The sequence below is a fragment of the Verticillium dahliae genome, genomic scaffold (genome assembly GCF_000150675.1).
Source record: "Verticillium dahliae VdLs.17 supercont1.14 genomic scaffold, whole genome shotgun sequence".
NCBI lineage: Eukaryota > Fungi > Ascomycota > Sordariomycetes > Glomerellales > Plectosphaerellaceae > Verticillium > Verticillium dahliae.
Window position 1 is genome coordinate 661,295 of NW_009276945.1, and position 26,105 is coordinate 687,399.

At 56.9% G+C, this 26,105-nt stretch overlaps 10 protein-coding genes across 10 annotated transcripts in view; 3 read left to right on the forward strand and 7 right to left on the reverse strand.

Moving 5' to 3' along the window:
• The window catches only part of VDAG_06799 (uncharacterized protein), a gene marked incomplete at both ends in the record, with an annotated part of 2,513 nt that extends 2,165 nt beyond the window's left edge, over window positions 1-348 (forward strand). Inside the window, one exon of the mRNA XM_009659503.1 lies at window positions 22-348. Within this exon, the coding sequence (XP_009657798.1) occupies window positions 22-348 (327 nt within the window). The remainder of the gene's footprint in view (window positions 1-21) is intronic.
• Window positions 349-849: 501 nt separating this feature from the next.
• Window positions 850-1,614, reverse strand: VDAG_06800 (uncharacterized protein; the record flags this gene model as incomplete). The annotated part of the gene is made up of 2 exons (XM_009659504.1): window positions 850-1,208; window positions 1,440-1,614. The coding sequence occupies 2 exons, from the start codon at window positions 1,612-1,614 to the stop codon at window positions 850-852; spliced, it is 534 nt and encodes a 177-aa protein (XP_009657799.1).
• A 1,534-nt stretch (window positions 1,615-3,148) lies between these two features.
• VDAG_06801 (nudix/MutT family protein) lies at window positions 3,149-3,761 on the reverse strand (the record flags this gene model as incomplete). The annotated part of the gene is made up of 2 exons (XM_009659505.1): window positions 3,149-3,570; window positions 3,707-3,761. The coding sequence occupies 2 exons, from the start codon at window positions 3,759-3,761 to the stop codon at window positions 3,149-3,151; spliced, it is 477 nt and encodes a 158-aa protein (XP_009657800.1).
• A 4,157-nt stretch (window positions 3,762-7,918) lies between these two features.
• On the forward strand, window positions 7,919-10,378 carry VDAG_06802 (uncharacterized protein; the record flags this gene model as incomplete). Its single annotated transcript, XM_009659506.1, has 3 exons — window positions 7,919-7,951; window positions 8,005-9,289; window positions 9,378-10,378. The coding sequence occupies 3 exons, from the start codon at window positions 7,919-7,921 to the stop codon at window positions 10,376-10,378; spliced, it is 2,319 nt and encodes a 772-aa protein (XP_009657801.1).
• Window positions 10,379-11,073: 695 nt separating this feature from the next.
• On the reverse strand, window positions 11,074-12,045 carry VDAG_06803 (mannose-P-dolichol utilization defect 1 protein; the record flags this gene model as incomplete). The annotated part of the gene is made up of 2 exons (XM_009659507.1): window positions 11,074-11,349; window positions 11,437-12,045. The coding sequence occupies 2 exons, from the start codon at window positions 12,043-12,045 to the stop codon at window positions 11,074-11,076; spliced, it is 885 nt and encodes a 294-aa protein (XP_009657802.1).
• Window positions 12,046-12,692: 647 nt separating this feature from the next.
• On the reverse strand, window positions 12,693-13,905 carry VDAG_06804 (uncharacterized protein; the record flags this gene model as incomplete). The annotated part of the gene is made up of 3 exons (XM_009659508.1): window positions 12,693-13,132; window positions 13,192-13,479; window positions 13,569-13,905. 3 exons carry the CDS (start codon window positions 13,903-13,905, stop codon window positions 12,693-12,695), a joined length of 1,065 nt encoding a protein of 354 aa, XP_009657803.1.
• Window positions 13,906-14,726: 821 nt separating this feature from the next.
• On the reverse strand, window positions 14,727-16,457 carry VDAG_06805 (uncharacterized protein; the record flags this gene model as incomplete). The annotated part of the gene is made up of 4 exons (XM_009659509.1): window positions 14,727-14,975; window positions 15,031-16,169; window positions 16,230-16,306; window positions 16,361-16,457. The coding sequence occupies 4 exons, from the start codon at window positions 16,455-16,457 to the stop codon at window positions 14,864-14,866; spliced, it is 1,425 nt and encodes a 474-aa protein (XP_009657804.1). The 3' UTR covers window positions 14,727-14,863.
• Window positions 16,458-17,201: 744 nt separating this feature from the next.
• Window positions 17,202-22,538, forward strand: VDAG_06806 (uncharacterized protein; the record flags this gene model as incomplete). The annotated part of the gene is made up of 2 exons (XM_009659510.1): window positions 17,202-20,228; window positions 20,280-22,538. The coding sequence occupies 2 exons, from the start codon at window positions 17,202-17,204 to the stop codon at window positions 22,536-22,538; spliced, it is 5,286 nt and encodes a 1,761-aa protein (XP_009657805.1).
• Window positions 22,539-22,735: 197 nt separating this feature from the next.
• Window positions 22,736-24,302, reverse strand: VDAG_06807 (uncharacterized protein; the record flags this gene model as incomplete). The annotated part of the gene is made up of 2 exons (XM_009659511.1): window positions 22,736-23,659; window positions 23,733-24,302. The coding sequence occupies 2 exons, from the start codon at window positions 24,300-24,302 to the stop codon at window positions 23,270-23,272; spliced, it is 960 nt and encodes a 319-aa protein (XP_009657806.1). The 3' UTR covers window positions 22,736-23,269.
• Window positions 24,303-25,133: 831 nt separating this feature from the next.
• The window catches only part of VDAG_06808 (uncharacterized protein), a gene marked incomplete at both ends in the record, with an annotated part of 3,090 nt that continues 2,118 nt past the window's right edge, over window positions 25,134-26,105 (reverse strand). The window contains one exon of the mRNA XM_009659512.1: window positions 25,134-26,029. Within this exon, the coding sequence (XP_009657807.1) occupies window positions 25,134-26,029 (896 nt within the window). The remainder of the gene's footprint in view (window positions 26,030-26,105) is intronic.

The window sequence follows — 26,105 nt, forward strand, 5'->3', positions numbered from 1 at the left end:
TCGGGCGCGCCGCTCAACGAGACTCTGCTCGCCGAGACGGCGGCGCGCATCTGGAGGCTCTGGGACCTCGACGCCTCGTTCGGCTGGGACTTTCCCATGCTGGCGATGAATGCACTGCGGCTCGGGGACGCCGCCCGGGCGGTCGAGTACCTCCTGCACCCGACGTTTCGGTTTGACGATGCCGGCTATCCCGTGGGCGGCACGCGCGTGCCGACGCCGTACTTTCCCAGCGCGGGAAGCCTGCTCATGGCGGTGGCCATGATGGCGGGGGGCTGGGACGGCAGCGAGGGCGCGCATTTCCCCGACGCGTGGACGGTGGCTGTAGAGGGGTTCGTGCCGGGGATGTAGTTGGGTCTATGCTGTGCTAGATGCTTTGGTGGTGACGAATGTTCTGTTCGTCGTCGGTTCGTGGTCAATACATGCTGAATGCCAGGAGGCATGATTCGCTCAGAGCTGGGCAGCTCTCCTGAACCTGTGATTGATATATGCCGCAAGCCGCTCACCCTCACATGAATGTGGGCATGTCTTTATCTCGAGTTTCGTCCAATATCAAATCCCGACGAGCTTGGAGGGAACAGAGGCTGAATACTTTTATTTTCGACTGGCACTCCCAGAAAAAAGCAGCCAGGCTCAGGGCGGACGGCATTTCACAATATTCTGCCGCCCAACCCAACCAGCCCCCGTCGTCGCACCCACCCCAAGAAAAGCAGGGCAGGCATGAAACGACCTTTGATGAACATGATCATGTGAAGCTTCTGTCCTCTCCGTGCTACTGCTATTGCTCCTTCTCCTCTGCCTCCCGTCCTACTGTCTCCTGCCCCAGTATCGCTTCCTCGCTGGCCAGGCAGCTCACAGGAGTATCTCGCCCATGTTCTCGCCCTCAAAGCCGCTCCGCGCCAGCTTGCGCAGCCTCGCCTTCTCCTTGCCCTTGTCGGCGTCCTTGCGCGCCTCGGCAAGGCGGTGCACGACCTCGGGCTCGCCGAGCTCGTAGCCCGGCGGCGGGTCGTCGTCCTTGTCGAGGTCAATCTCGCCGAGGAGCAGCACGTTCTCGCCGCGCACGAGGAAGACGCCGCGCTTAATGTCGGCGTAGAGGCCGCCGCGCGGCTGCTGGTCTGGTGACGGCGTCGTCGCCGCCGCGGCATCGCTGCGCGGCGGCGCCGGGTGCGGGGCGAAGACGCGCTCGACTGTGTTCTGGAGAACGAGGTTTGCTGTGTTGTGTGGTCTGTCAGGTCCGTTCTCTAGCAGACGAGGGGTATCTCGTCGGCTTCATGGTGTGCATAGTGCGGGAATGCGAAGACCGGGAGGCGGAGAGGAGAGAGGCCTACCGAATTGATCCCAGCTGCGCAGAACCCCAATGAGCTTGCGGCCGTCGCGCAGAGCGACCATGAGCTTTTCTGCCAAACACAAAGCGCGTCAGTCCCATCCTCTCGTTCTCAAACCCCGTCTCTCGCCAACGTTCAAAGAGGCGCCCTTACTGTCGGTGAGGTCGAGGAGCTGGGCGGCCGTCGTGAACATCTGCGGCGGCAGCTGCTGCTGCTGTTGCGGGGGAGGGACGCCGCCGCCCAGGACCGGCTGGCCCTGGTGGGAGGGGTCTTCTATGGAGAGGTGCTCCATGCTGTGCGTCTATGTGCGTATTTGCGATGATTTCTGCTTTCTTTCGTTGGTTGTCGTAGTCGTGAAGGGGTTCCGGGAGTTGGTCGTGCGCATTGGGTTATGCGGTCGTTGTGCTGGTGGGTTGGGATGGCGTCGTCGTTTGGCAGGCCATCGATGATGGGTTTTGATGGCTGGGTGAGTGTGTCCGGCGTGCTGTTTCCTACAATGCTGGGCAGCACATGCTTGATGGTATGGTACGCGGTGTCGGGTCGAGGGGAGCAGCGGTTGCGTGGGCGATGGCGAATGGTTGAGCAACTGAAGTGAAGCCGTCACCAGAATCAGGTGGGTCGTCGGTGCTGGTGCTGGTGGTCGTGCTTCGTGCTCGTGCTCCTGCTGGGCGGCTCGTGGTGGAGTCCACGGTGGGGCTCTCGATGCGCTGCCGGAAAATGCTTGTTGCCAACCCGTGCACCGCCTCGCCCGAGTCCAAGTGCATGCTTGCGTTCAGATGCCCTGCGTACATTTGACCAGGCAAGCCAGGCAAGCCAATAAACACCTGATGCGTTTTCACTGCATCTTGACTGGTATCACAATACTGGAGCAGCAATGATAGTACTTGACAGCACCTTTTCTCATCTTGTTCAACCATCTAACCTACCATATTTTGTTACAATTTCTACTGTGAGTCTATAGAGAGTGGCTGTGCCCTCCACTGACGATCTCCAGTGCCACACTGCGGGGTCATCACGCGAGGGGGATGTCAATGCTGCTTTCCTCACAGCAGCGAGTACCTGTATCCAGCCCGCATTCGCCGTCCACTGTCCATTGCCCGCTGTCCGCTGCCCAATGTCCCCTATAGAGACATGGCCAGAAATAACCCCAGAACTTGGCCGAGACATGGGCATGCGGCATGCACAGCAAAAATAACTACGTTGCTGGGTCGTATTCGGTGCTAATGTGCTTTTCGCACCTTTCTATCCTCCCTGTGGGATGACGCTCACGGCCCGAGCATGACGCAGCGTCATGCTTCGACCTTCTCTTCTCGCCGAGCATGCATATCCCCAAAAACTGTACCTCCCTGTAGAACGAGGAGGCCATGCTAGCAGCCTGATGAAAATAAGACTACAACCACACTGCAGCCCCCTTCCGTGGTTTCTATGCCCCGCCAGCCCTAAAACGCCTTGATCCAGATGCATTGATGTTTGATTCATGTCTTTTGGGAGTGGTTAATATCGCACGCAGGGTTGTAAAGCAAAAAGGCCACGGCCGGCAAGACCGTCAGAGGAGGACCTTGACACAACAAAGATTGGTCCGTCTGGCGCGTCTCAGCGCAAAGCGCCCCGTGCGGCTTCCTTCTTGGTGTTGGTCTGGCGAGAGCCATGGTCGTGATGATCGGCAGCCGTGTTCCTCTCCAAACGCAATGTCGCCTAGAGAGTGTGCGCTGATGTAACGCAACCATGCAGCCCGTCTTGCCCCAAGAAAAAAGGGGGTAAGAGCCCAAAGGTCATCCCCATTGCAACAGCGTGCCGTGGCTCAGAACAGCCGCGCTCAACAGGGCTCAACGCGTCATGGTACACCTGTTGAGAGCCTCAAGGAGCTCCGGCCGCAGCGCCAGGGCATCCTTGGCTTGCGCATACGTCATCCACTGCCGCTCTCTCTTGTGCGCCTCGGGCCACTTGTCTTCCTGCCGCGTGACTGTGGCCTCGTAGAACCGGTATAAGCACTTGTCCTTGCTGCTGCCGTGTTTCGGGGCGCGCGTGTCGGGTATGTCGCCGAGGTCATAGTCGATCTGAACAAAGATGCCGGCCTCCTCCCAGGCCTCACGTTCGGCCGCCTCGGTGCACTCCTCGTCCGTCTCCCAGCCGCCCTTGGGCAGCACCCAGCCTTTCCGACGCGTCGATTGGATGAGCAGCACAAAGCGTTTGTCCTCGGTCAGCGGCACGACGCCGGCCACGAGGCGCTCATTCTTCGAGTTGTAGCCTAGGGGTGTGCGTGTTAGTGGGGTTCCCCCGAGCTCCGAGTCGGCTCCAGCAATTTTTTCTGGCTCTTCGGTGGGAGGGGGAGGGGGGCGGCGGGCAGTCTTTGTTGGAAAGACAAAAATGCCTCGCACACTTACGCTGTTTACTCCTTCCTACACGCGACTCCATCGATTTTTCCTTGGAGGAAGACATGGTGGGCGAATGTGTCTGAACTGATAGATTTGAGGGTGTTGGGGCGGGCAGGCGACAGCTCAAGGTGGGGTGGGGGGAGGGGCGTGTTTGGCTGGCAGCGAGCTGTGCTGTACGGTGTCTGAATCACTCTGCCTTGGGGGCTTTGGCGGGGTAGAGTCGAGACGGTCTGTTCTGGGAGAAAGGCAGACCAGACAGCGCTTTTATGAGGGGGGGCAAAGGGAATCTGGGCAGAGGATTGAACTCTCTGCACGAAGCGTCGGGGTTGAATGCGCGACTCAATGACTTTTCAGCGACATGGTTGCGTCCGAATTCGAGAATTGAGGTCTGGTTCGGGTTGATTGGGTGGTTTTCTGCGATGTCAGAAAAGGCCGGTAGCCGCCGGGGGTTGGCTGGTTGCTTGGGGGGATTGGAAGAGTGCACAATGCTCAGGGAATTTAGGGCCCCAGAGCTGTGATGCAGAGCAGACGGGTGATGATCCAGCGGAGAGAAGGGGAAGGCGGGGGGGAAACAGAGGTGAATGGGGGGGAGGAGGCGGGCACCGCGGGTTTTCTTCAGAGTCAGGGCAGCCCGAGAAAGATCGCGGTCTGAGACGGGGTCAGATCTGTGACTGAGAGATGGGAAGCCGGAACCTCAAGTGGCTGCAGTGAAGCTTCGTCGGACAGGCAGGGCAGGAACCGCTGTGGATCCAGGGCGCCGTCTCTGCGTTCTCCAGTGCAGGAGGGGGGGGGAAGTGTATTTCGGGGCGTGTTGGTAACGACCGAGAGAGAACACCCAAGGGCGGGAGGGAGGTGGGGGATCGCAAGGTCCGGTCTCGATGTCTGTTCTGATATGGCCAGTTTGTGTCTGGAATCCGAAGCCCCGAAGGCGCAGAGCTCAGGGTTGGGTCTGGAGAAGTGTTGAAAGAGAGAACGTTCGACGTTGAACAGGGGGGGTTGGCCGCCGCAATGGCAAGGGGAGCTGCGGCTGGTACTGGACGCGCGCAAAAAAAGTCGGGGCTTTTGGGGGGAGGGGGGGCAATGGGGACGAGCGAGCGAGCAAGGCGATGAGAGTAGTAAGCGTCTTGTCAAGTCAGGTCAGGCTGGCGGAGCTGGCCGGCAGGCGCGGTAGTACGTGTAGGTCAGGTACGCTACTGGTCCCAGTATCTACCTCAGAAAGGCAAGGTCGGGTAGGCAGGTAGGTACCTAGGTAAGTATGTACCTGGAATAGCGAGGTAGGTAGCGAGATCTCCGTGTCGTGGCTCGGTGAAGTGATGCAAGGCGAGACAGGCCAGGTACGTCGAGGTGGGTAAGGGGCAGAAAGTTGCGAGGGCGGCGCAGAGGGGCGGACCACAGCGGCTAACGTTTTCGACGGGGTGCCAACTGAATGGATCTGATGAGGCCAGACCGACGTGGATCGAAAAAGGGTGAGGAGAAAAAGTCAAGGAATATGACCACGCGACACCTCAATGGCGGGCAGATAGATACTCAGCAACAGGGCTCGAGACGAAAATGGACAAGGGGATCAAAAGTGGACGCAACGGAAACGCCAGGGCCAAGTCGGGTCAGTTCGAGTCGACACCACAATACGAGAGTCGAGTCGAAGGGGGGGTCGAGTCCAAGCGGACGAATGCACGCAGCTAGGCCGACGGCGTAGATGGAACCAACAGTCGGAATGGGAGGAACGGAAAGGAACCGAAATTATCGCTTTTGGTGGACTTGGTTGGGTCTTGCTTGAGTCGAGGGAGGTTGCAGACGCCCTCGTGTCCACGGCCGGATACCAAGGGGCAATTAGAGTTGACTTTATATACTTCAACCTGAATGAGCTTCATGCTCGTTCTGCACCCGTGTCCCTCCCTGCCCCCGACGCGGGGCGGCATGGCCGGTACATCGTGAGGTACTTCACTCCGAGCAACGAGGACTAGCCTTGCCTGAAGCTAAAGCCGCGATTGGGATGTGACTGGCAAGCAGGCAGGCGCGGGCAAGCGGGCGGGCAAGCGGGCAGACAGGCAGGCAGGCAGACAGAGAGACAATGCGGGCAGGACAGGGCACGGCGTACTGCTAAGCTGATCGGAGGGGAAAGAGCGCAAGATGGAGAGCAGGATGGGTGGACGAGAAAAAAAATTGCGAATGATGAGATGGACGAGCATGGAGGGGGGCCCTGTCGAAGGGGAAGGGGCATGGTGAATGGTGGGAATCCGCTGCGAAGCCCGTGTGTACCCGTCAGCCAGCCAGACAGGTGCGCTTCAGGCACGTGTGGTGACAGCTGCCGTCTAGTGGAGTGTTGACGGTGCATCGCGACTACCGCCCTGCTGGTACCTGGCCACTTCTGACCACTTCTGACCACCTCTCACCACCCTGCTAACTGGCCATGGATTAATCCCCCCCCCTCCTTCGTCCTCACAGACGGCCAGGCGTTTCAGTTCCTTGGCCGTTCAAACCCCACGACATTGTCTCGCAGGCCGAATGGGCTGTCCACAAGCGTGGGGTTGCTGCAGCTGATCACAAGTCACTGCAGTCATGTTGAGCAAGTACCTATCATGGAGCCCCTTCTGAAGTCTTTGGCTACAGGTACCTTGGGTAAATGAGGTGACATCGAACAGGCGAGGTCACGCCCCTCAGACCAGAGGCTCCCCGGAAGGTGGGCCGTGCCTCTGTCATTCAACGTCACCCCACGAACAGGCGTGGGCAGACTTGCATCTGCTCCGTTCTTTCATGCTCTCGACAAACCTCCAACATTTGTTTACTTATTTGCAAACTCACACTCCAAAATCCGGGCTCTTCTGTGGTTCCAACTATTACTCGAAGATTGCCGACTGCCAGCAGCACGCCTGGATATGTGGTGACGTTGTGACGATCCTCGAAAACGGGTCACGTGTGAGTAAATATACTCCCCGAAGCTTGACAGTCCCCCGGATAGCTGGTTCCAACATCTTGAAAACGGTTCTTGCATTTTAGACTGTTTGTGAAACCACCCAGAAATGTTCGGGAGGCGCAGCAAGAGGGCGTCAATCGGACCTTCCACAAATCATCGTAGGAACTGATGGATGACGTACTTCTCTCGTCACGTACCTATTTGTATTATGAAGTCTGGCTCCTGTTGTCTTCCATGTCATTCCCTCAAGCCATCGCCTTCACACGATCCTTACACTTGATGGAGGTTGTTTCGCGCAGTCGACAGTGCGCCGTCACTCCTTGAGCGGTCAACGTCATTCCCATTGGGAGCCAATGGCCTCGTTTTCAACAGCGGGTTTTTACACTGACCTGTATCATAAGAGGCCAGACTGTCTTCTGGATGTCAGTCATTCATGAAGGATCTCTTGACTCTATCGGCATGCTAGACTCTCTATATTGCTGGCACTTGTCATATACAGTATCTAAACACGCAAGGTAATAAGGTACGTCGGTGAAGGGGTTCACGGAGTGGTCAGCGGCAGTGGCTCGTTTGTATTCAAGAACTTACCAAAAACAGCCTGATGATGTTTCGATATGTCAGTTGCAAAGGTTTACCAGCCGCCGGATAACCAACTCCTCCTCAACGAGAAGCAACTCAATCTCTTCATAGCCAAATTATCGAAGCGACGATAGCACTTGCAAGCCATACGGCATCCACTGAGATTCTGTTCTTCCGAATTCTTGCCTGAGCTCGTTGATATTCTGCTCGTCGATGTCTTCTGAGCTTCGCCCGCTGCTGTGTTGTTGTCAATGACTAACACGCCCTACTCTGGAATCCTTCATCTACAATCGAAACCAGCAAAGCGCGGCAATATCACAAACTCGAAGTCGGCACTGTACAATTTACACCCCTAGCCAGCCTGCCATGATAGATCCCAATCTGTGGTCTGGATTATCATGCAACAAACCGAGTTCTCCACCAGTCAACGGTGAATGCGCATCCCAATATGAGAGTTGCCGTGACTTCCTCAGCAGGCAGAGCGCATTGGTAACATAAGAAGCAATGCCAGCCTGGCTGCCCTTTTGCAACTCACCTCGTAATTTCTGTTTTCATTCTCCATCAAGGAAGGACTGCAGCCAAAGTGAAGAATGGGCCTTGTCTCTTGACGTGGCCTGCCCTTCTATCGCCCATTATCCTTTGATTCAGAGTGCCCGACAACGCGTTCACACAAGCACACACACGGCATCACTATCGTCTGTTGCTGTCAAGAATAACACTATATCACCATGGAAGGTGACAAGGAGAACAAAACGCAGAAGGTACAGATCGTTCCGATGAGCTCTCATGAACAGCTGTTGACAACGCGGCGTAGCCTGCACCCAAGCGGTCCCTAACTCCTAACCGCGCCCTGTTCGACTCATACGACGAGGCACACCGCACGATCGCTCGGTATCCGGTTTTCCTCGAAGATGTCCTTGATGAAGAATTCATGTTTTCGTCGCTTCTTTACGAAAGGACAATGAACAGTCCCCACGGGGTTCTTGAGGAGAAGACCCAGCCTCAAACCACACCCGCCAAGGAAAGCATGGCTTCGGGCAAGGAGAATTTCCCGCAAGCCACAAAGACAGAGGAAGGACCATCACCTCATTACGATGACATCAAAAAGAGAAATGCTGCACAATCGGGGTTTGAGGTTACACCTCTTTCTGGTCGTGGGAGTATGCAGCCTCTGGGTGATGCCTGCGCTCCTTCCCCCGTTCTACCCCCTCTGCCACCGCGCCGTGAGGGCAAAGACAAATGCCAGACTTTCAGTCAGGTTGCCGAAAGAGCTGATGATCAAGATGATAAACTCCACTCTCTGGCCAAGGGCAGGAAGAGAGATTTCAGCACTGGAGGAAACAGTGATCCTGGCGATCCCTTTGGAGGCTTCAAGACCAACTCTGACCACTCGATCTCCGACATTTACGATGGGTTTGAAACAGACAGAAAGTACAGCTTCCTCTGCAGCCCTGCGGAGAAAGAGGTCTCGTCTGCTCTTCGTGAGGTCATTGGAATCAGTCAGCCCTCGTCTGGCCAGCTTCTCCGATTCCGAGATGATCGCACTCCATCAACGCCTGCCTTTGATACCGCAAAGTTTGCCAGCAGACTGCGAGAGGAAAAGCAAAAACAAGCGGAGCGCAACAAGCAAGGTGGAGGTTTTTACAACAGCTCTGCAATTGACTCGGCCTGGCACATGTCGGACACTGAGATCAAGATACCCACGTCGCCGTTTCCCATTCACTCCAGCGACCTTGGTACTCCTGAGCCTAGGGAGCCCTGGAGCCATATTGACCTGAGAGATGGCGGCAACGATTCACCATGGACTGCGATGCCTGCTACCTCAAGCGTAGCAGGTCACGCCCAAGATTGGGTCACAGTCTCAGAGGAGCAACAAGACGACCCCCTGCGCACCCCTGCTGTCTCTATGGGCAGGGTGCTCACTGGAAGTAGCGTCGCCAACTACTCAGATCATGTCCTTATTGCCAACAGGCCTGAAAGTATTCCCATACATGACCCCAGAGCCATTAACCACAACCTCATGCCTTGGTGGGACAAGCTGCCAAGCGCAGGGGTACCATCTCAGGCATCCCGCACAGGGCCACCAACACAGCGTGATGGTAAAAAGCCCGTCTCTGTCACACGTCAGGGTAATTTAACACCCTTGTCTGCTATTTTAGTCCTTTCCCCGGCTAACCAAACACGCAGACTCTTGCCAATCCGGACTCTTCCCATTCAACCCTCGCGGTGGTGTCCAGGGAGCTTTGAGCAAACTCTCCAGCACCGGGCGACAGTCAAAGTACGAGCGCTTTGATGACCAACAAGGGCTTGAGATGCAGCCGCTGCCAACGGAGAAACGTCAAACTTCACGCAACCCCTTTCGCCGCGGGCAGCCCCGCCCCGTGACGTCGTCAACTCAGACGGCGGCTGACGACAACTCGCAGGCTCCACTGTTCGCAGCTCGGCCGCTGAGCAACTACGAGCACCTCCATTTCCCTCTGGTGGCCCTGCAGGATGCGCAACGCATCCAAGGATACCGCCGTGCGAGCGGCCTCGAGGACCAGACCACGTCTGGCAGGTCCGTCAGGTACCAGCCCATGGTGGCTCGCGGCTCGCAGCGCACGCTTCTCCTGACGCCTCCTCCCCGCACCTATGCGAGGACCTCGTCTCTCTACAGCACTGACCTGCCGAGCCCAAGTCTGCACGGCGGTGAGACAGCACGCTCTTCCTGTACGTTGAGTCCTCGCAGTCGTTGTCGTGCCTTCCCTATTAACAGCTTTCCAGACTATGGCAACCCCTTGCGCCAGAACCCAACCATGGTCTCTGGCATGATTTCAGGCAGCGCATACGAGCGCAGGCCTGGAAATCCAGCTGCAGATCGCCTCTCCCGTCGCAGCGCACACCTAACCGGCGGCCTGCGCCCGCGGCCTCATCTCACGACGCGCAGCATGACCCGTCGGTACCAGGAGGGGACCGATCCAGAGCTGGGCCGTCTGGCAGGCAGCGAGAGCAGCTACCGGCGCCACAGGTCGCTGCCCCTCTCGCCCGAGGCCCAGAAGCGGCAAACGTTCTTCTTCCTGCTGACGGTCATCATCGACGTGCCCCTGCCGTTCTGGGGCCTGGCCGTGCTGTACGGCAAGATGGACTCGGCCGTGTCGTGGTGCACAAAGGGGGAGGCGTACGGTCTCACGGAGCGGCACAGGGGCTAGATCCGCCTGCAGCTCTTTGTCGAGAGCGTCTTGTACGTGGCGCTGGGGATTCTGCTGGCGATGCTCCTTCCCCGGAACTAGCATGAGGTGGCAGCGCACACCATGCCTCCTAAATACGGGGGCGTTGAATCATGTGGGAATCGCTGGTTTGTGGTTTTCTTTTTGTGCTTTTTATTCTTTTTAATGCTTTGCTGTGGTTATTTCTCTCTTTTCTTCCCAGTCTTCGTCTAGACTTGGATGGATATCGTACGCAACTGTATTTGGCTTCCTTGAGAGGAAGCACTTGGCCTCATCGGGCTGCCAAATGGAAAAGGGAGGGCTGGAAATTGTTACTGCTTTGAAGTCGAGAGCAGGATTCGTTGGCGACGGTTGTGGAAAGAAGCTTAAGTCAGGAAAAGTCAGCTCCGGGAGAGTATCTGAACATGCAGAGTTCATGTTCTGCAGCAGCGTTGTCCCCTTTGCTGCCACGCTATTATCGATGCTGCGTCTGCGCACTTGTTAGAATAGAGGCCAGACGACAGAGCCTCACTGCAGGTAGACGAAACAAAGAGAGCAAGACAGAAAGCACACAAGAGAGACGAGCGTGTCAGGGCAGAAAGCGGTAGCTTCATTGAATTAAATTATTAAAAACTCCGTTTACCAAACGACATACGCCCTGCTGACCAGCCACTCAGCTCGCTGCAGGATCTGTCCCTTCAGCCCCGTCGGCGGGTCGAGGGTCCCTTCTTCGTGGGCGTCGCGCTCGCGGAGCCCGCAGGCGAGGACGTGGCGGCGGCAGCGTACGAGACGGGCTCGGCCTTGCGCTTGCCCTTGGCCTTGGCCGAAGGGGCGTTCCAGTAGTAGACCATCTGGGTCGCGAGGACGGCGTTGAGGGCGAAGCCGGCGATGAAGCCGTAGAGGATGAGCTTGTCGTCGACCTCCTGGAGGGTGGTGAAGATGCGAGTCAGAGAGCCGACGAGGTAGTTGAAGACCTGCGCGCGCAAAATGGTCAGCACGGAGACACACATGTGGGGAATCAGGAGGGGTGAGACGAAAGGGATTGAGCATCGTGAACATACAGTGAAGGCGCTCAGCTGGCCGGTGCCGCCCTCCTGCCAGATGGCGAGGATCTGGGGGATCTTGCTCGCGACGCCGACGACGCCGGCGCCGGCCTGGAGGACCGAGAGGCGCTCCATGCCCACGAACTGGTCCGTGAAGAGGCTGCCAAAGGCGACGGCCAGGGCGCTGACGAAGAGGGCGGCGAGAGGCGCGCGGCCGGCGTAGTTGAGAACGAGGACGGTGATGACGACGTTCTGGGCGGCGATGAGGGCCGTCTCGCCGTACGTGCTGAAGGGGAAGCCGTTGCGGTAGTTGTAGGCCAGCGAGACGACGTAGGCGGCCGTCTCGAGGGCGTAGGAGAGGACGGAGACGCCGGCGGGGGACTTGGAGGAGACGAGCTTCAGGATCTGCGGCACCTTGACGATGGAGGCGGCGGCGACAATGGCGAGGCCGAGGGCCTTGGACACGGCGAGTTTGAGGCAGACGTCATCGGTGAGGGTAATGTCGCGGACGAGGGAGGTGTGGCACTGCTCGCCGAGGAGGGAGAGGGCGAGGTCATTGATGGGGCCCGGAAGGTTGTGTGTGATGGGTTGGAGGAGCGGGCGAAGAGTTTCCTGAAGGGCGTCCATGTTGGCGAAGATTCTGCTGGAGAGCTGGAGTGTGTGGGGGAAGCGTCAGGAGGGGAGGAGAAGCAGAGTAAGGGAATAGCGTTGCGCGCGCTGGGCTGTTGGATAGTGAAGCTGTGGCTTGACAGGGGAAAGGGTTCTGGAAACTCAGTCGCGACACGTTGAAAGTAAGAACTGCGTTCGTCGGAGGAAGAGCTTGGGCCAATCGGCCGTTTTTTAGAGAGGGCAGGGAGGGGCAGGGGTCGTGAGTACAAGACTTGTAGGGGACTGATCAAGCCCGTCTTATTCCCATCACTAACGTCGAGACCCTGTGTCTTGTGAATCACAGCATATATCGACAATTCACTCCCAGTTTAATGATATTTAATTGCTCCCTGGAGCACGCCCATCTACCAAGACTCCTGTGGCGACCTCTCTACTCTTGAAGCCACTGCGAGCATCTATCTGGAGGCGTTACTAAGACGCCGACCGAGCATTCCCATAAAAGCAATTTACGGTTGCCCCAAAACGATCGAAAAGCCGGATCTCTCAAACTCAACAACGTCCCTGCCACCGAGCCCGTGCCAAGAAAACATCTGCCCATGAGCGAATGCCCTTTCCCCAACACTGTTCGGCCGGCGGCTGATTCTGAACCGTGTACTGTTCATTCTCTATCTTTTGGACTTCTGCGTCTTCTTGCTACGCTGTTGAAAAGCGGTGATCATGTCCTTACACTTGGATAGACTGGCGCGGGGCTCCCAAGTATTCTGACTCGCTGGAAAGCCCTTCCACTTGACTTGATAGTAGTGAACGCCTCCTTTGCGGTCAATGAGAGAGTCCTCGATGGACTCAACCTCCCATTCCTGCTCGGCGTCCTGTTCGCGTTTCATGGACGTCTTGGCCTTCGAGGGTCGTCCTCGGCGCTTGTGCACCTTCGAAGCGGTTGATTGAGGTGTAGACAGTTTGTTCCCGGTAGACTTTTGGGGAGTAGTCTGAGTGAATCTCATCGGCGAAGATCCTTTAGCCCCCTTAGCAGGCTTTGCCTTGGTCACAGGGCCACTGCCACTGACAGAGGGATGGAGCCGGGACGAGCGGCGGGGCTTCGAAGAATCTTGAAAATCGCGTGAGCATTGTGCGGGATCGTGAAAGGTCAGTTGACTCGAAACCTACCAGCTGAGCTGCTCGCACGTTTCTTCTCGGCGATGGGCCTTGCCATCAGGCTTGAAGAGTGGTCTTTCTTGGGAGGGCGGCCTGGGCCTCGCTTGGCGGGAGTAGGCGACACAGGTTGGCCCTCACCGTCAGTACTACTAAGTTCTTCCAACTCGTTAGGAACACCCTTGCCGTTGTCGACGCCGCTCGAGGCATGTCTACCAATAGGCCGGGAAGGAAACAAGCGCCTCGAGCTCTGAAACTCGGAAACAAGAGGTTCTCCGTCCTCTGGCTCAAGATCATCGCCATCTGCGTTCCTGTCAGTGAACAATCACTCACATCTCGCCATTGGCTTGAAAAGGTGTGGAGGAAGAGGGCGGGTGATATGTGGCGCTTACCCGAAGCACAATCTTGATCATCCTCACCGGAGATGGAAGCATCACTTTTGCCGTCCTGAAGACCAGTCTCCGTACCGTTTCTTGCTGATGCTTTCTTGGTGTCTGCCTTTGTCGAGGTGGGCAATTTCGACTTCTTCAAAGGTCGACCAGCACCACGCTTGACAGGATGGACAGGGCCCGTCTTCGGGGTCGGGGTAGCAATGTCGCTGACAATGAGCGGTTCAGGCTCATCGTCGGAAAGCTCGCTCTGCGCATCAGCCATCGAAACATCGTCAACGTCAGATAGCGGGTCGCCGCCATACCGCTCGCAGTAGTGATACCGACTACCGACCGGCATATCGACGTTAAGTCGGCAGTGAACGGTGTTGTTGGTGTTCTGGTGGTCTTGCGCTTCTTGAGTGCTTTCTGATCGTGGTCTGAGGAGTTCTTTCCCGAGATGAAGGTTGGCCGGTCAGGCTCTTACTTAAGGTATGAAGAGAATATGTGGTTGTGGACCGGCGTCCTTCTCGCAGCAGCGTATAACTTTAGGGTTGTGGGAAGGAAAACGATCGAGATGGAAGGAACGAGGTCTCAATGAAGAAGGATGGGCTGAAACGTTGGGACGATTGTTGGGAATATTCTCGGACACCATGTGACGGGCTCTTCATTGTCAAATGGAAGGATGCGGAATACGTGCGGCGGCTTGAGAACTGAAAACCTTTGCGAATAATGCATTATCAATGTGAGAGCGCTCGTAATGAAACTGACAGCTCAAGGCAAGAGCTACCCTAGGTACCTACACACGGGTCAGTCCCGGCCACAAAGACCCAGCCAAGAAGTGTACAACAGAAACGCGAGGGACAAAAAAGGTGCGAAGTAGACGACGGGCAATGCGTGACAGCCATGAAGTAGTGAGAACTGACAAGGCAGAAATTTGAACTTTCAGGTTCAAAAACGCATGCTGTGCATGGCAAGCCCGTAATCCGAGCCCACAAAGCTACATGAAAACATCGTGAAACTTCTGGCCGTCTTTCAAGGCCCCTTCCTTATGGTTCTATCCCAGGTGTGCTGATGCTAGCTCTCTGAGTGCGGGGCACAGGACCCTGCTGCTGGTACTGCACAATGTTTGCGATGGAACAATACTCGGTAGTCAATGAGGGATGCCGTACTGAAGTCATTGGAGCACGTAGTCTGGCCAACTTGTCCATTAACACAGCAGCTGTCTAAAATATGGCGACGGCCGATAGAATACCTATGCGATTACTGCAACTTAACCACTTACGTGGCGAAGACAGTCTTGTCCGAACAAGGAATGCTCAGTCAGAGTCCACCTCTGTAACACGATTCTCGTCCATTTCCTGGAACCGCCCAGATCGTATCGCCTCTTCAACGGGGTTCTGGACATCAATAATTCCGGTACGCTTAAGCCTGTACCAGAGAAAGATTAGCGCATTACACTTCACTGGCATGTTTGAAAGCCTACCGTTCAAAAAGATCATAAAGCCTCTCTGCCTCTCTGAGCTTCTCGTCCTCTGTCATCTCGGGTAGTTCCCCAACTCTCTCCGAGTCGAGGAACTGGCCTGTCACCGGATTGAACGGCCTAGCAGCTAGTTCGTCAGAGGTCTCCGCCATGTTGCCGGGCGTAGGGATGTTGTTCTTTGCCAGGAAGCCCGAGGCGTAGCCAAAGCCAACGTTCGCCACGAACTTGGACGCATCCTTATCCGACAAACTGTACAAGAGATGCGAGGCGACATCTCCGAGCTTTGGCGTCATGGGATTGTTGGACAACTTCAGAACCCTGGAGCCCAGCGACGTGCCTTTGCCCAGAACCTCTTCACGGTCTTTTTCTGTTGGCAGCAGGGTGGCGCGGAGATAGTGCTTGACCTCCTCAGTCGCGGCAGCTTCGACATAGGCCAGAACCCCGACCAGAGGCGACAGAAGCTGGTCGAGCTCTCCTTCGGCGTAGATGCCTGGCTTAAGAGAAAGATCGAGCAGGGTGACCAGTCTGGCAGCGACGCGGCTCGGCTGGTCCGAGGCCTCGGGCGACTGGGGGCACAATGATGACTGCACCTCTGGGTCTTCAAAATCCAGATTGAGCAGTGCGTTGATGAGGGAGCTGAAAGGCGGGTCGAGCGGTTTACTGGGGTTAATGTCCTGCTTCCAGAGCAGCGTAACGATCAGTGGGATGGCAGGCGTGAAGAGAGGTTTTCGCAAAGGGGCGAAGTGAGTGACATTGAAGAGCAGGCGAAGAGTCTCGTTGACAGCCATGTCCTCCATTGGAATGACGGGGCCGCTGGGGTTCTCCCGCATATGCTCCGCATGACGGGCGAGGTTGGAGATGATGGCACCTGCAAGGTCATGATCGTTGATCAGAGTAGGTAGATCAATGTTTGGCGCGTAGGTCGACAGGAGCAGGACCCTTGACAGCAGGAAAGCGTCTTCCCAGCTCTTTGGCCCCTCTTCCTTGAGCTGCTTACAAGCTGTACCTTCGTGGCCAAGGGTCAGAAACTCACGCCTGGTGTTGGGCACGAGCAGCATCGAATTGGCCAATACCTTCAGCGCACCGCGGGCAGTCGCTCTCTGCGGGCTCTCAAAGGCATATCTGGCCAAGGTTTTGATGCCCTGCGTTCTCGCGAGTCAGCTTGACACTCGAACCCAGCGATACTGGGGTATCTTGCTTACATTCGGCGCAAAGATGGGGTCAGCACTCCTCGGATCTCGGCCAAGCAGCTTGAGTTGTTCTAGGTAAGCCACGAGCTCTACCGCCGTCAGGGATAGCTCTTAGAGTCTCGGAAGCTGAAAAATTCACTGACCATTGACTGCCAGGGTTTGTGTTTCGAGATTCGCATCAAGTTTGCTCATGAGCTTCGTGACGGCTTCAAGCTTGGCTGACGAATCCAAATCAGTCATTGTCAAGGCGGACTGCGCCCAGGTGAGCGTCGGCACAGGACAAGGACGTACCTGGGCCAGGCACTGCTAGTTGAGAGGCCATCTCGTCCGTGAGAGCTTCTGGTATTTGGATGAGCTTGGCCACCCTGTAACAAGGTACCACCTTTTGTGCAGGGTGATGGACTTCTCCAATGAGGACGTCTCGGCAGCCGATGGAAGGAGATGCGTGGCTTGTTAATGACTGGGCGGTGGGGGAGATCGTGGCACAGCACCCCGCAGCACTCACTCGCCACGGGGCGGCCAAGACAGAAGCAGACAGGGATTCACGAGGCACATGGAGCATGACAGTAGGGAGACGCGGACCCCACAATTCGTTAAAGTGCTTCTTAGTTTCGCGCGACCCTCGCGCGCGTCGTGAACGTGAGCGCGCCCGTGTCTTAATGCACCCTTGCCAAATTGCCCATGCCCCATCCAGCTTTCCCGTTACCCAGGCACCCAGGTTTTCCATCCTGAGTCGACCTCCGCACCTCCAAGCATCGTCACACTCGATTGGACCTCGAAACCTCCCTACATTGGTCCTCTGAGGTTCCCTTTGATTTTCGAACAGCATACTTGGATTTCTCGGATCCTCTCTGCTGGCGGAGTCTCTCCTCCACACCCTCCCTTCGACACACATGCTCCTGACGGCATCCTCACCACACTCTCTAGCCTGCTAGACAGATTGACAGCCCGACACCCCCCCTCTTCCCGCATTCTTTCGCAACCATGGGGTCTGTCGAAGCTTCTACCAGGCTGCTGCAGTTAGACGAACCTCGTCCACCAACACCACCGCGAGAAGCACGCCTCGGTGCTGACACGAACGCCGCCAAGCCGCTCCTCGTGCGTGCGGCGTCTGCAGACTCTAGGTCGGAGCTCAACACGCCGCCGGGCCTCAGCACACCCGATCCTTCTACCAACAACACTAATCCAAACACAAGTCGATCAAGGAAGCGGGTAGGCTTCACTGCACTTTTGGAGGCGCCTCGAAACACACTCGACAAGAAAGGCCGAAGATCCTCGCCGCCGTCGGCCAGTCAACCGAGACCGGCCAAGGGCATCCTCAAGATAACCGCTTCTCCCAGCCCCCACGAACTGTCCTTGATGGCAGACGATAGCGAACTCCTGGGTCCTGCGAATATGTCCGACATGTTGGAATCAACCGTGAGGCAGCTTGCCGGAACCGACCGAGACGCCAAGACCGATGCCTACATGATGCTCGTTCGCGCTCTGCAAGCTTCCAACAACTTGCCCGACAGAGTGGCCCTGCAAAGCAAGATGGGTCTCTTTGTGCAGTTTATTCAGCGTGACATTGTCGCCAAAACGCCTGCTGGCACTTCTGATTCGCCTCTTATCAGCAAGGCCCTCACCCTTCTCGACACTTTTCTCTTCTTCCCAGCGATTGCTTCGACGATACCCAGCGACTTTGGCATTTTCATTGTTGACCATTGCATTCGATCATTCGAAGACCCGGCGTTACCCAAGGATCTGGCACGGCGCCTGATGCACGTCATGGCAAAGCAGGATTTCCCCCTGAGGGTCATGACGTCCGACCGCATCAAGAGGCTGGTGAGCGCGCTACACGCCATGGATGGCCCTTCAAGGGGCAAGATGGTCGTTGTTTCCCGCCTCAGGATCTACGCTCGCCTCATGATACAGACCAAAGCGTACATGGCCGTGCATACCGAGTGGCTCAACGATGTCTTGACAGACATGTTGAGCAGCGTGAAAGACGTCAGAAACTCGGCTATCAAACTCGGATTCGAAGCATCCTTTGTGTTTGGGAGAGAAAAGCTTCTCCAGCGCAAGTTTATGGACCTCCTTGAAATGTCTATCGAGGAGATGACCTACATCGAGTGGTACCACGCACAGCTTCAAGAAATGATCAAGGGTGACAGCCAGGACAAGGCCGCTGTCCCCAAGATATGGAGTGTCATTATCCTTCTTCTTCAATACCCCCTCAACAAGTGGCGTTACTTCAACCCCTCCCTAATGATTATCCAGAAGTGCTTCAACGTCGCCGAGTCGAACCGCGAGGCCAATTACGCCTGGAATCGCTATGTCTACACGGCGCACCTCGACGAGCCGACTTTCCACAAGGTCCTACCGACTCTCTTCATGCCGCTCGCCAGCCAGCTGAGCAAATCAACTGTCTCTCCGGTGAAGCGTGAGCTTGTCATGGGTGGTTTGTGCAATCTCTACTACTACGCTTTCAAACCCAATACAAACCCAGCCCACCTTGACGCCTACTGGGACGTAAGCGTCCAACCTCTCACAGATGCCCTTGTTCCATCGGCAAATATCCCTGACACGCTGGACCTCCATCTTCAACGCGCAACAGCCATCTTGATTGGTCTGCTCGACTCCTCCACCTTACGTATCTGGCGGGATGACCGTATCAAGGACAGTCCGATAGCGAAGCCCGAAGAGCTGCCCGTGATTGATTCCAAATGGGTCCGACGCAACGCTCCACGAGTCTTCAAGGTCATTAGCCCGATAATGGACAAGCACTTTTGTCAACTAGCAGATCGAACAAGCTCGACCTACAAGCTCTGGCGAGCACTGGTGGGCTCTGTCGCCTTTGCGGCATCCAAAGAGATCAAGGTGTCGACCGACACCGCTACGTTCGTCTCTGAGATGTTCGGGCTGCTTCTGAAGCACTGGCAGACTGGCATTTCAACAGAAGGAGACACAGCTGAAACAGCACGGCAATTCGTTCGTGCTGTGCAGGAAATGGTCCTGACGGCAGTCGAATCCCTTGGCCTACTACCCTTTACCGAAAAGATGATCTCCCTGGGACGACTGAGCAGCTTTGTTCCCGTTGCCACCCCATCTCATCGGCCTGGGAAGAACCTCGGTGATGTGCGTTCACCACTACAGCATCTTTTCGGACTGTTCTCAAGACTGCCACCAGGCGTCCCTGACGACGAAACCTACCTTCAATTTCTGCGCGCTGTTTTCTCGCCCTTTCTTTTTCGACCACCAAGTCGGCCAAGGCTCGGTCTGAGCTCGCCTCCAGAGATGCTGCAGGCTGTCCCCATCTGGTCTCCTACCACATCTTTCTACCCTTACGGACCTTGGGTATTCGCGTCGGAGAGCATGATCGCCGCCATGAGTATATCACAAAGCAGCATTCAGACCACCAGCTCGAGCGGCGATACCATTCTTGGACACGAGTACCGATCCATTGCCAGGATGCTTGAGAGGGGGTGGAAAGAGACTCCTAATCTGCCACTCAATTACTGGAACGAGTTGTATACAGCCCTAGCTAACCGTGCGGTTGAAGAGGTTGGCGAACCTGGCAAGGCCATTGGTGTGATTGAGCCTTTAGCCAAGATGATCAGGGAAACTCTTCCCGCTGATTCGTCTGTGGCTTTGCCACCCAATGCCTTCCGTGTTGCGACCGAGCTACTCTCTTCAGCAAACCATCCTCAAGATCGACATGCTCTAGAGGCAGCACGGCGCCGCGTATGGGGTACGGCTGTGACCGGATCAAGAGGCCCATCGTTCGACCCTTTCGACCATCTTTATCAGCTCGTTGACCATCTTTTGCTGCACTTTTATGCCCTCGGCAGCACGGAAGGTCTCGCTGAGGTCGCCACGCCTTTCTTTGGGGAAATTTCCGACTTTTTACTCCGTTGCAACCCAGCCCTTGTGCTCCGAACAATCACCAACCTGGAGAGCGGTATGTCGGTCTGGATTCAGGACCAGCAGGGTATTTTGAGCAGCCGTCGTGATGTTGCTCAAGCCGAGGCTGTAAGTGGACGTAGCTCATGAGACACAGAGTGAGAACTGACAAAGAAACAGGTCAAGAAACTTTGGACTACGGTCTGCGGCACGATACTCTCCGGCGAACAACCTCAACTTGAATCTTTTGAGATGCTGCTCTGCGCTGGCTTCGAGAGCAAACACCGCCAAATCGTGAACACTGCCGCTGAAACGTGGAACCGCGTTTTCGAGGCTGCTGGTGATGTACAATACCCGGAAAGGCTCAAGGCTGTGCTCCTCTCCTCACAGTCAGTCCTCGACCTGGCTCTTCCCGGCCTTCAAATTCCCAGCGTACCCTCCGAATCCCACAACCGATCTTTTGTCGACTCCCAAGTCGACGTGCCGGCAGCGATTCCATCGTCTTCGCGATCGTCTCGTCGGGGCGTTCTGAGTTCATCATCAAAGTCTCGCCAACTTGCGTCTTCCAGTCCAGCTAGGTTGAACTTGGCGGCAAAACAGTCATCAAGCAATACCCCGAAAAGGACACGAACTAGTGCCCGAAGCACGCCGAAGTCCCGACTGAGGCATGACGACTCGCAGCTTCACTTCACGCCTGTCGAGTCCTCGCCACTCGCTGGCGCCAAGGAATCCCAGGTTTTGACGGAACGACAGCAGGAGGTCCGGGAGAGGCAGAAGGATGCTGCCGCCATCTTCCCCGGCCTCAGGAGCAGTCCTCTGAAGCACGAGGCGGCGGCGCAGCAGTTATCGTCCAAGGCGGCTGCAGCCGAGGGACGTAAGCAAAGACAACGAGATGTCACGCCTGAGGGGCGCGCAGAGGAGGAGGAATATGTCATCTCCACCCCCACTCCTCGGCGTGGTCAGGCGATGGCCATGATCGTCGACGACCAGGACATGACGGACCCTCCTTCATCGCCACCAGAGCCTCGCCCATTCCCCCTGTTGCCGCATCTCAAGACTCGCTCCAGCCTCGGCGAGGTCGATCAAGATTGGCCGATGAGCTCGTCACCTGTGAACGGATCTCCAGTCGTCAGCAAGGAGCACACCGCAGCCAACGAGATTCCTGTCCTCGATATTACCGGCGACGAAAACCACAACCCATCAAGTCTCGACACGCACGGCTCAGAAATGGTCATTGACGATTCCTTCCAGATGGAAGTCGTTCCATCTAGTGTCGCTTCAGAGACAAGACTGCCAACACACAGGAAGGAAGTCGTGGTCATGGACGACGAGGAGGCCGAGGATGATGACGACGAGCCGTCGACGCCCCGAGCCCGAGAGGACGTCGACGATGCCAAATCCGATGAGCCTGACATCTTTGTCGATGCGTTGACGAGTCCCCAGCAACCCCTGACCCGCTCGGCGAAGAAGGCGCTCGAGCGCCAAGCTGATGCGGAAAAGGACGGCTCCTTCGTTATGAGCGACGGCGACGAGAACAGCATGCTGCGACTCGTCGTTGAGCTGGACTCGCGCCGCTGCAAGCTGCCCATCAACCGTCACCCGGCCGAGTCCCCGTCCAAGCACGAGGACGTTAAGGAGGTCTTGGATTGCATCACGGTCGTCGCGCCCGAGGATGATGAAGACGAGGAAGACGAGGCGCAGGAAAAGCCCCGCCGCAAATCAAAGTCCAAGTCCCGCTCGCCAGGCCGTTCGCAGAGCGTCGTGGAAATGTCCGCGCCGCCCTCGGCGAGTGAAACCAGCAGCAAGAAGAAGAAGCGCAAGAGGTCCGCGGCCGCGAGGGAGGAGTCGACCAACAAGAAGGCAAAGCCGAGCCAGGAGGGCCGCCGCAGCCGTCAGACGTCGGTCCTCACGGATCGCTCGGCGGCCTCGTCGTTCTGCTCCGACAGCCACGCCGGCGACGCGCAAGACCCGTCCTCGCCGGGACACCCCTCGACGCCTGCCAAGGAGACGCGCGCCCGCAAGGCCTCGGTCACGCCCCGACGCCGCAGCCGCAGGATCTCCAGCGACGAGAAGGACACGGACACGGAGCTCGAGTCGCAGCTCGCGGCCGAACAGATTGCCGCCAGCCGCAGCCAGTCGCTCGCCGTCGAGGAGGCCGTTGCTCTCTCTTCGACGTCGGTGTCGCGGGAGGCTTCGATGGACCTCAGCCACGACGTCACGCCTCGCGCCTCGCAGTCCGTCGCTATACCGACCGTCGAGGAGAACGAGGAGCAGGACGAGGACGAGAGTCAGAAGCCCACCATGCTCGACTCGCTGTCCGGCGTCCTGGCGCAGCTCAAGTCGGCCACGCTCTCGCGAGACGAGGTCTACAAGATGGAAGATGTCCTCATGGATATCAAGAGAGAACTCTTTGCCGCCGAGAAGAGGGGAAGGGCATAATAGGCTCTGTACCTTCTTCTTTTGGGCATTTCGGTCCTCATCACACTACGAGGAGATGGATCAAACCCCCAAAAACATACCACCAACAACAGTCACATCACGCAAAGACCATGAACAGGAAAACATGGGAGACACTGCGCATTTTGCTTTTCGGCGTACAGGCGACGGCGGCGGCGGCGGCGGCATCTGAGCTCTGGCGAGGGTTCAGCAGAGGTTGCTTTTTTTTTCCTCCGTTCTCTTCTTTTTGTTTTCTTTCACGTGTTCGCTCGAGATGAGAGAAAACACTTCATAATTGTACATGGTGACGAAACGGGAGGGGGGCATACATATCAAGGGCAGATTGGGGCGGATGGTTCGCCGCCCATACCTAAGAATCACTCCAAGGGCAGCATTGTATACCTTAGATACCAAGTTGTGTAGATGGTGAGCAGGCCTGCGCGGCATCAGGATATGGAGAGAAGCGAGGACGAGACAGAAGAAAGTCATGATCACATCCAATGCCTCACAAAAACCCTTCAGGTGATGACAAGTGTGCCAGCAAGGGGGTTGAAACATCGTCGTTTGGGTTTGTGCAGTTCTAGGATCCTCCCACCTCGACGCCAGGCATGACAAAGGAGACACGCTTGCTACCGATCTGCTTGCAGTCTCCACCCTCCAGTCATCATAGTCACCGTGCTGACTGACTCCCTCGGTTTCTCCAGCTTCCCTCGGCCCTACAGCTTTCCCGCGATTCACAAGTCTCCCACCGCAATGACCTGCGCAGCCTCAAAGGCGTCACCGGCTTCAAGCTTCTGCCAGCCCTTGACGGCACCGGCTTCCACACAGACCATGTTACGCCAACCATCATCGGGAGAAAAGTCGGGCATGGACTTGGCCTTGGCTTCCCAGGGGTTCCAGACAACGACATCGTCCAGGTTGTCGCGGGTCAAGCTGTAGAGCTTGCGGCCAGACGCGTTATCGGAAACCACAATGGGGACCTTGGGCCCGCCAAGAGGAGTGTAGATGCGGTCTGTTTCGCCAGTGAGGGCGAGGTCGCCCGACTGAGTCTTTGTGGCAAGGGATTCGGTCTTGTCGAGGTATGAGGCGCCATCAAGGCTGGAGAGGCGGACGGCAGTGACATCCTGTGCAGAGTTGTTGTTAGTGAGTGATGACGGTCGTGGGGTGTCATGTGGAGCAGCGGGGGAGCGAGCTTACGGGAACGCGCAGGTAGGTGTGCAGAAGGACTTGGAGCTCGAATGGTTTGTCGTCTTCGTTGGTGATGACGAGCGATGTTGACAGTGCGTCGCGGTCCAGAGTCACGCTGTAGATGGCACCGAAGCTGTATCCCCATGCAGCCTTGGTCTTCTCGTCAAGACTCGAAGAGGACAGGCCAAAGTCTAGCTTGACGCTGTAGTTGGTGCCGCTCTCCTCGGATGACTTGCCGAGGAACTCCCAGCGCGAGGAGCGAGCAAAGCCGTGCTGTGGCAGGTTCTTGGTGGCCTCGTGGTCGGGGGCCTGGCCGAAGACGGGAAAGACAAGGGGGATACCACCGCGGACGGGCTTGGAACCGTCGAGAGCGGCGGCCTCGGACAGCCACAGGCGGTCGTTGCCAGCAGCGTCTTTCCAGCTCAGCACCGTGGCTCCGTAGAGCAGAACGGAGATGGATTCGCCGGTGGGGAGGACGGCATCAACGCGCGAGTTGTCGTCGGACGTGGTGACTTGGGCCTGGGGCGGAAGGCCGGGAGTGGTGGCCAGAGCCGTGGGCTTGTTGGGGCGGTCAACCATTGCTGCAGGCTTGTTGATGACTGGCGGAAAAGGAAGAAGATGGTACGCTGTTGCAGTGACAGGAAATACGAGGACAAGCAAAAGCAATGAGCAAGAAGCAGAGGCTAAAAGAGCTGTGCTAATGAGGAGGGGTGGGCGGGTGAGTTCGTTCGTGAAGTTAGTATCAAGGAACGGCACGGGCCAGACCGGGGGGGGGGGGGGGGTAAAGAGGGAGGGTCGCGAAGCGATCAGGACTGAAAGGCTACCCTGGAACGAGGTAGGACAAGGATTGGGTGATGAAGCGGAAGTGGATGGATGGTGTAGTGGGTAGTGAAGGGTGGACGGAGATGGGAAGCGGGAGTGGGAACACCAAAAGGTCGATGTGAGGTGAGGTGAGGTGAGGTGGAGTGAGGCGGATGGCGGGGTTGTTCCTGAGGAGCAAGGAGGGGCAACCGGCGCTGGGAGGAAGTACCCAAGCTTTGGCTTTGGGAGGCAGGGGTGAGGGAGTGAGGGAGGGGCAACGGTCTCCCGAGGGGCTTGAGGGCAGCAGCTACCGACTTCAGCCTAGTGAAGCACATCCAGTGTCATCGCAGCACCTGAAACATCAACTACATAAGGTAGTTGCCCCCGGTACGTACCCAACCCAGAGAACCGACGGCCCCCTCCCTCCTGCCTCCCCCCCCCCACCCAGAGCTGCCTAGCGACGTCTCAGCTCCCCAAGCTCCCAAGCTTCTTTATCCATTTCAACCCATTGTGACCTATATCCGACCTCACGTAATCAATGGGCAAACATCATTTCTCCATCATTACTCTAGCTGTTCCTTGTACCTGGACGCCTTAGCCAAGCGCGGATTAAGACTCAATCTTGAAGCCAAGGCTATCGCGTCCGTCGTCGACAACTCTCCCCCACTCCAATAACAACCGAAACAGGTACACCTCCATGTCTTCCCGTCTCAGTGCCTTGTCCGCCCACTGTCGTCCTGCCGTTGCGATCCATTTCGCGTCACTGACTCGACCTTCAAACTTAATTTCTCGTCCATTGACCGGTACACGGCCCTCCAGACCCGTAAAGTAGGCCAGTGTGCTGTGTAGCGCCTGGAACCGAATGTCCACCGGCACAAAGTGCACCCAGGGCAGTAGCCGCTCTGTACACCACGTCCGGAATATCGATGAAAGCACCGGCACGCTTCCTGATCGCAGCGTCTGCATGAGCCGCTTTGGCGGCGAGCTGTCGTCGTCGAGGAGCAGCACATATCGATACTTCAGCGGCTCTCCGCTCTCGCCCTCCTCACCCTTCTCGCCAAACTCCAGCCGTGCCGCCGCGCACCCGGCATCCTCGCACGACGGGTACGACGACACGCCGACATCGAACGGAAGTGCCGCATTGGCCTCTTGCACATGCACTCTTTCGTGACTGAACTTCTTCGGGTCGCCCGGCGTCGGAAGCAACATCGTGACCTCGTCGCCCTTTGTGGCATTGTTGACCTGGTGGAGTAGCCTGTGCCGGTGATTGCCGTGCAGCATGTCGTGACTGATGACTTGTTCGCCGAGTTCGCCCCGCCAGTGGAGCTTGTCGATACGCGTCTTGAAGTCCCGGTTCGAATCAGCCTCGGAATCCGTCTTGCTCGTCATGGGTATCAAGATGTCATTGAACCCATCTGCCTTGAAGCTGCCAAAGACAGGCACCAACTTTTGGTGTGGCACCATTTTCTTGTTGGTCATGTGGAAGGCATGAAGCCTCGACAGGTCTGGTTGAGAGCAGCGTTCCAGAGAGGCTTCCCACTTCTTTAAGAAGTGGTCCTCAGAGTGACCGCTCACGCATGA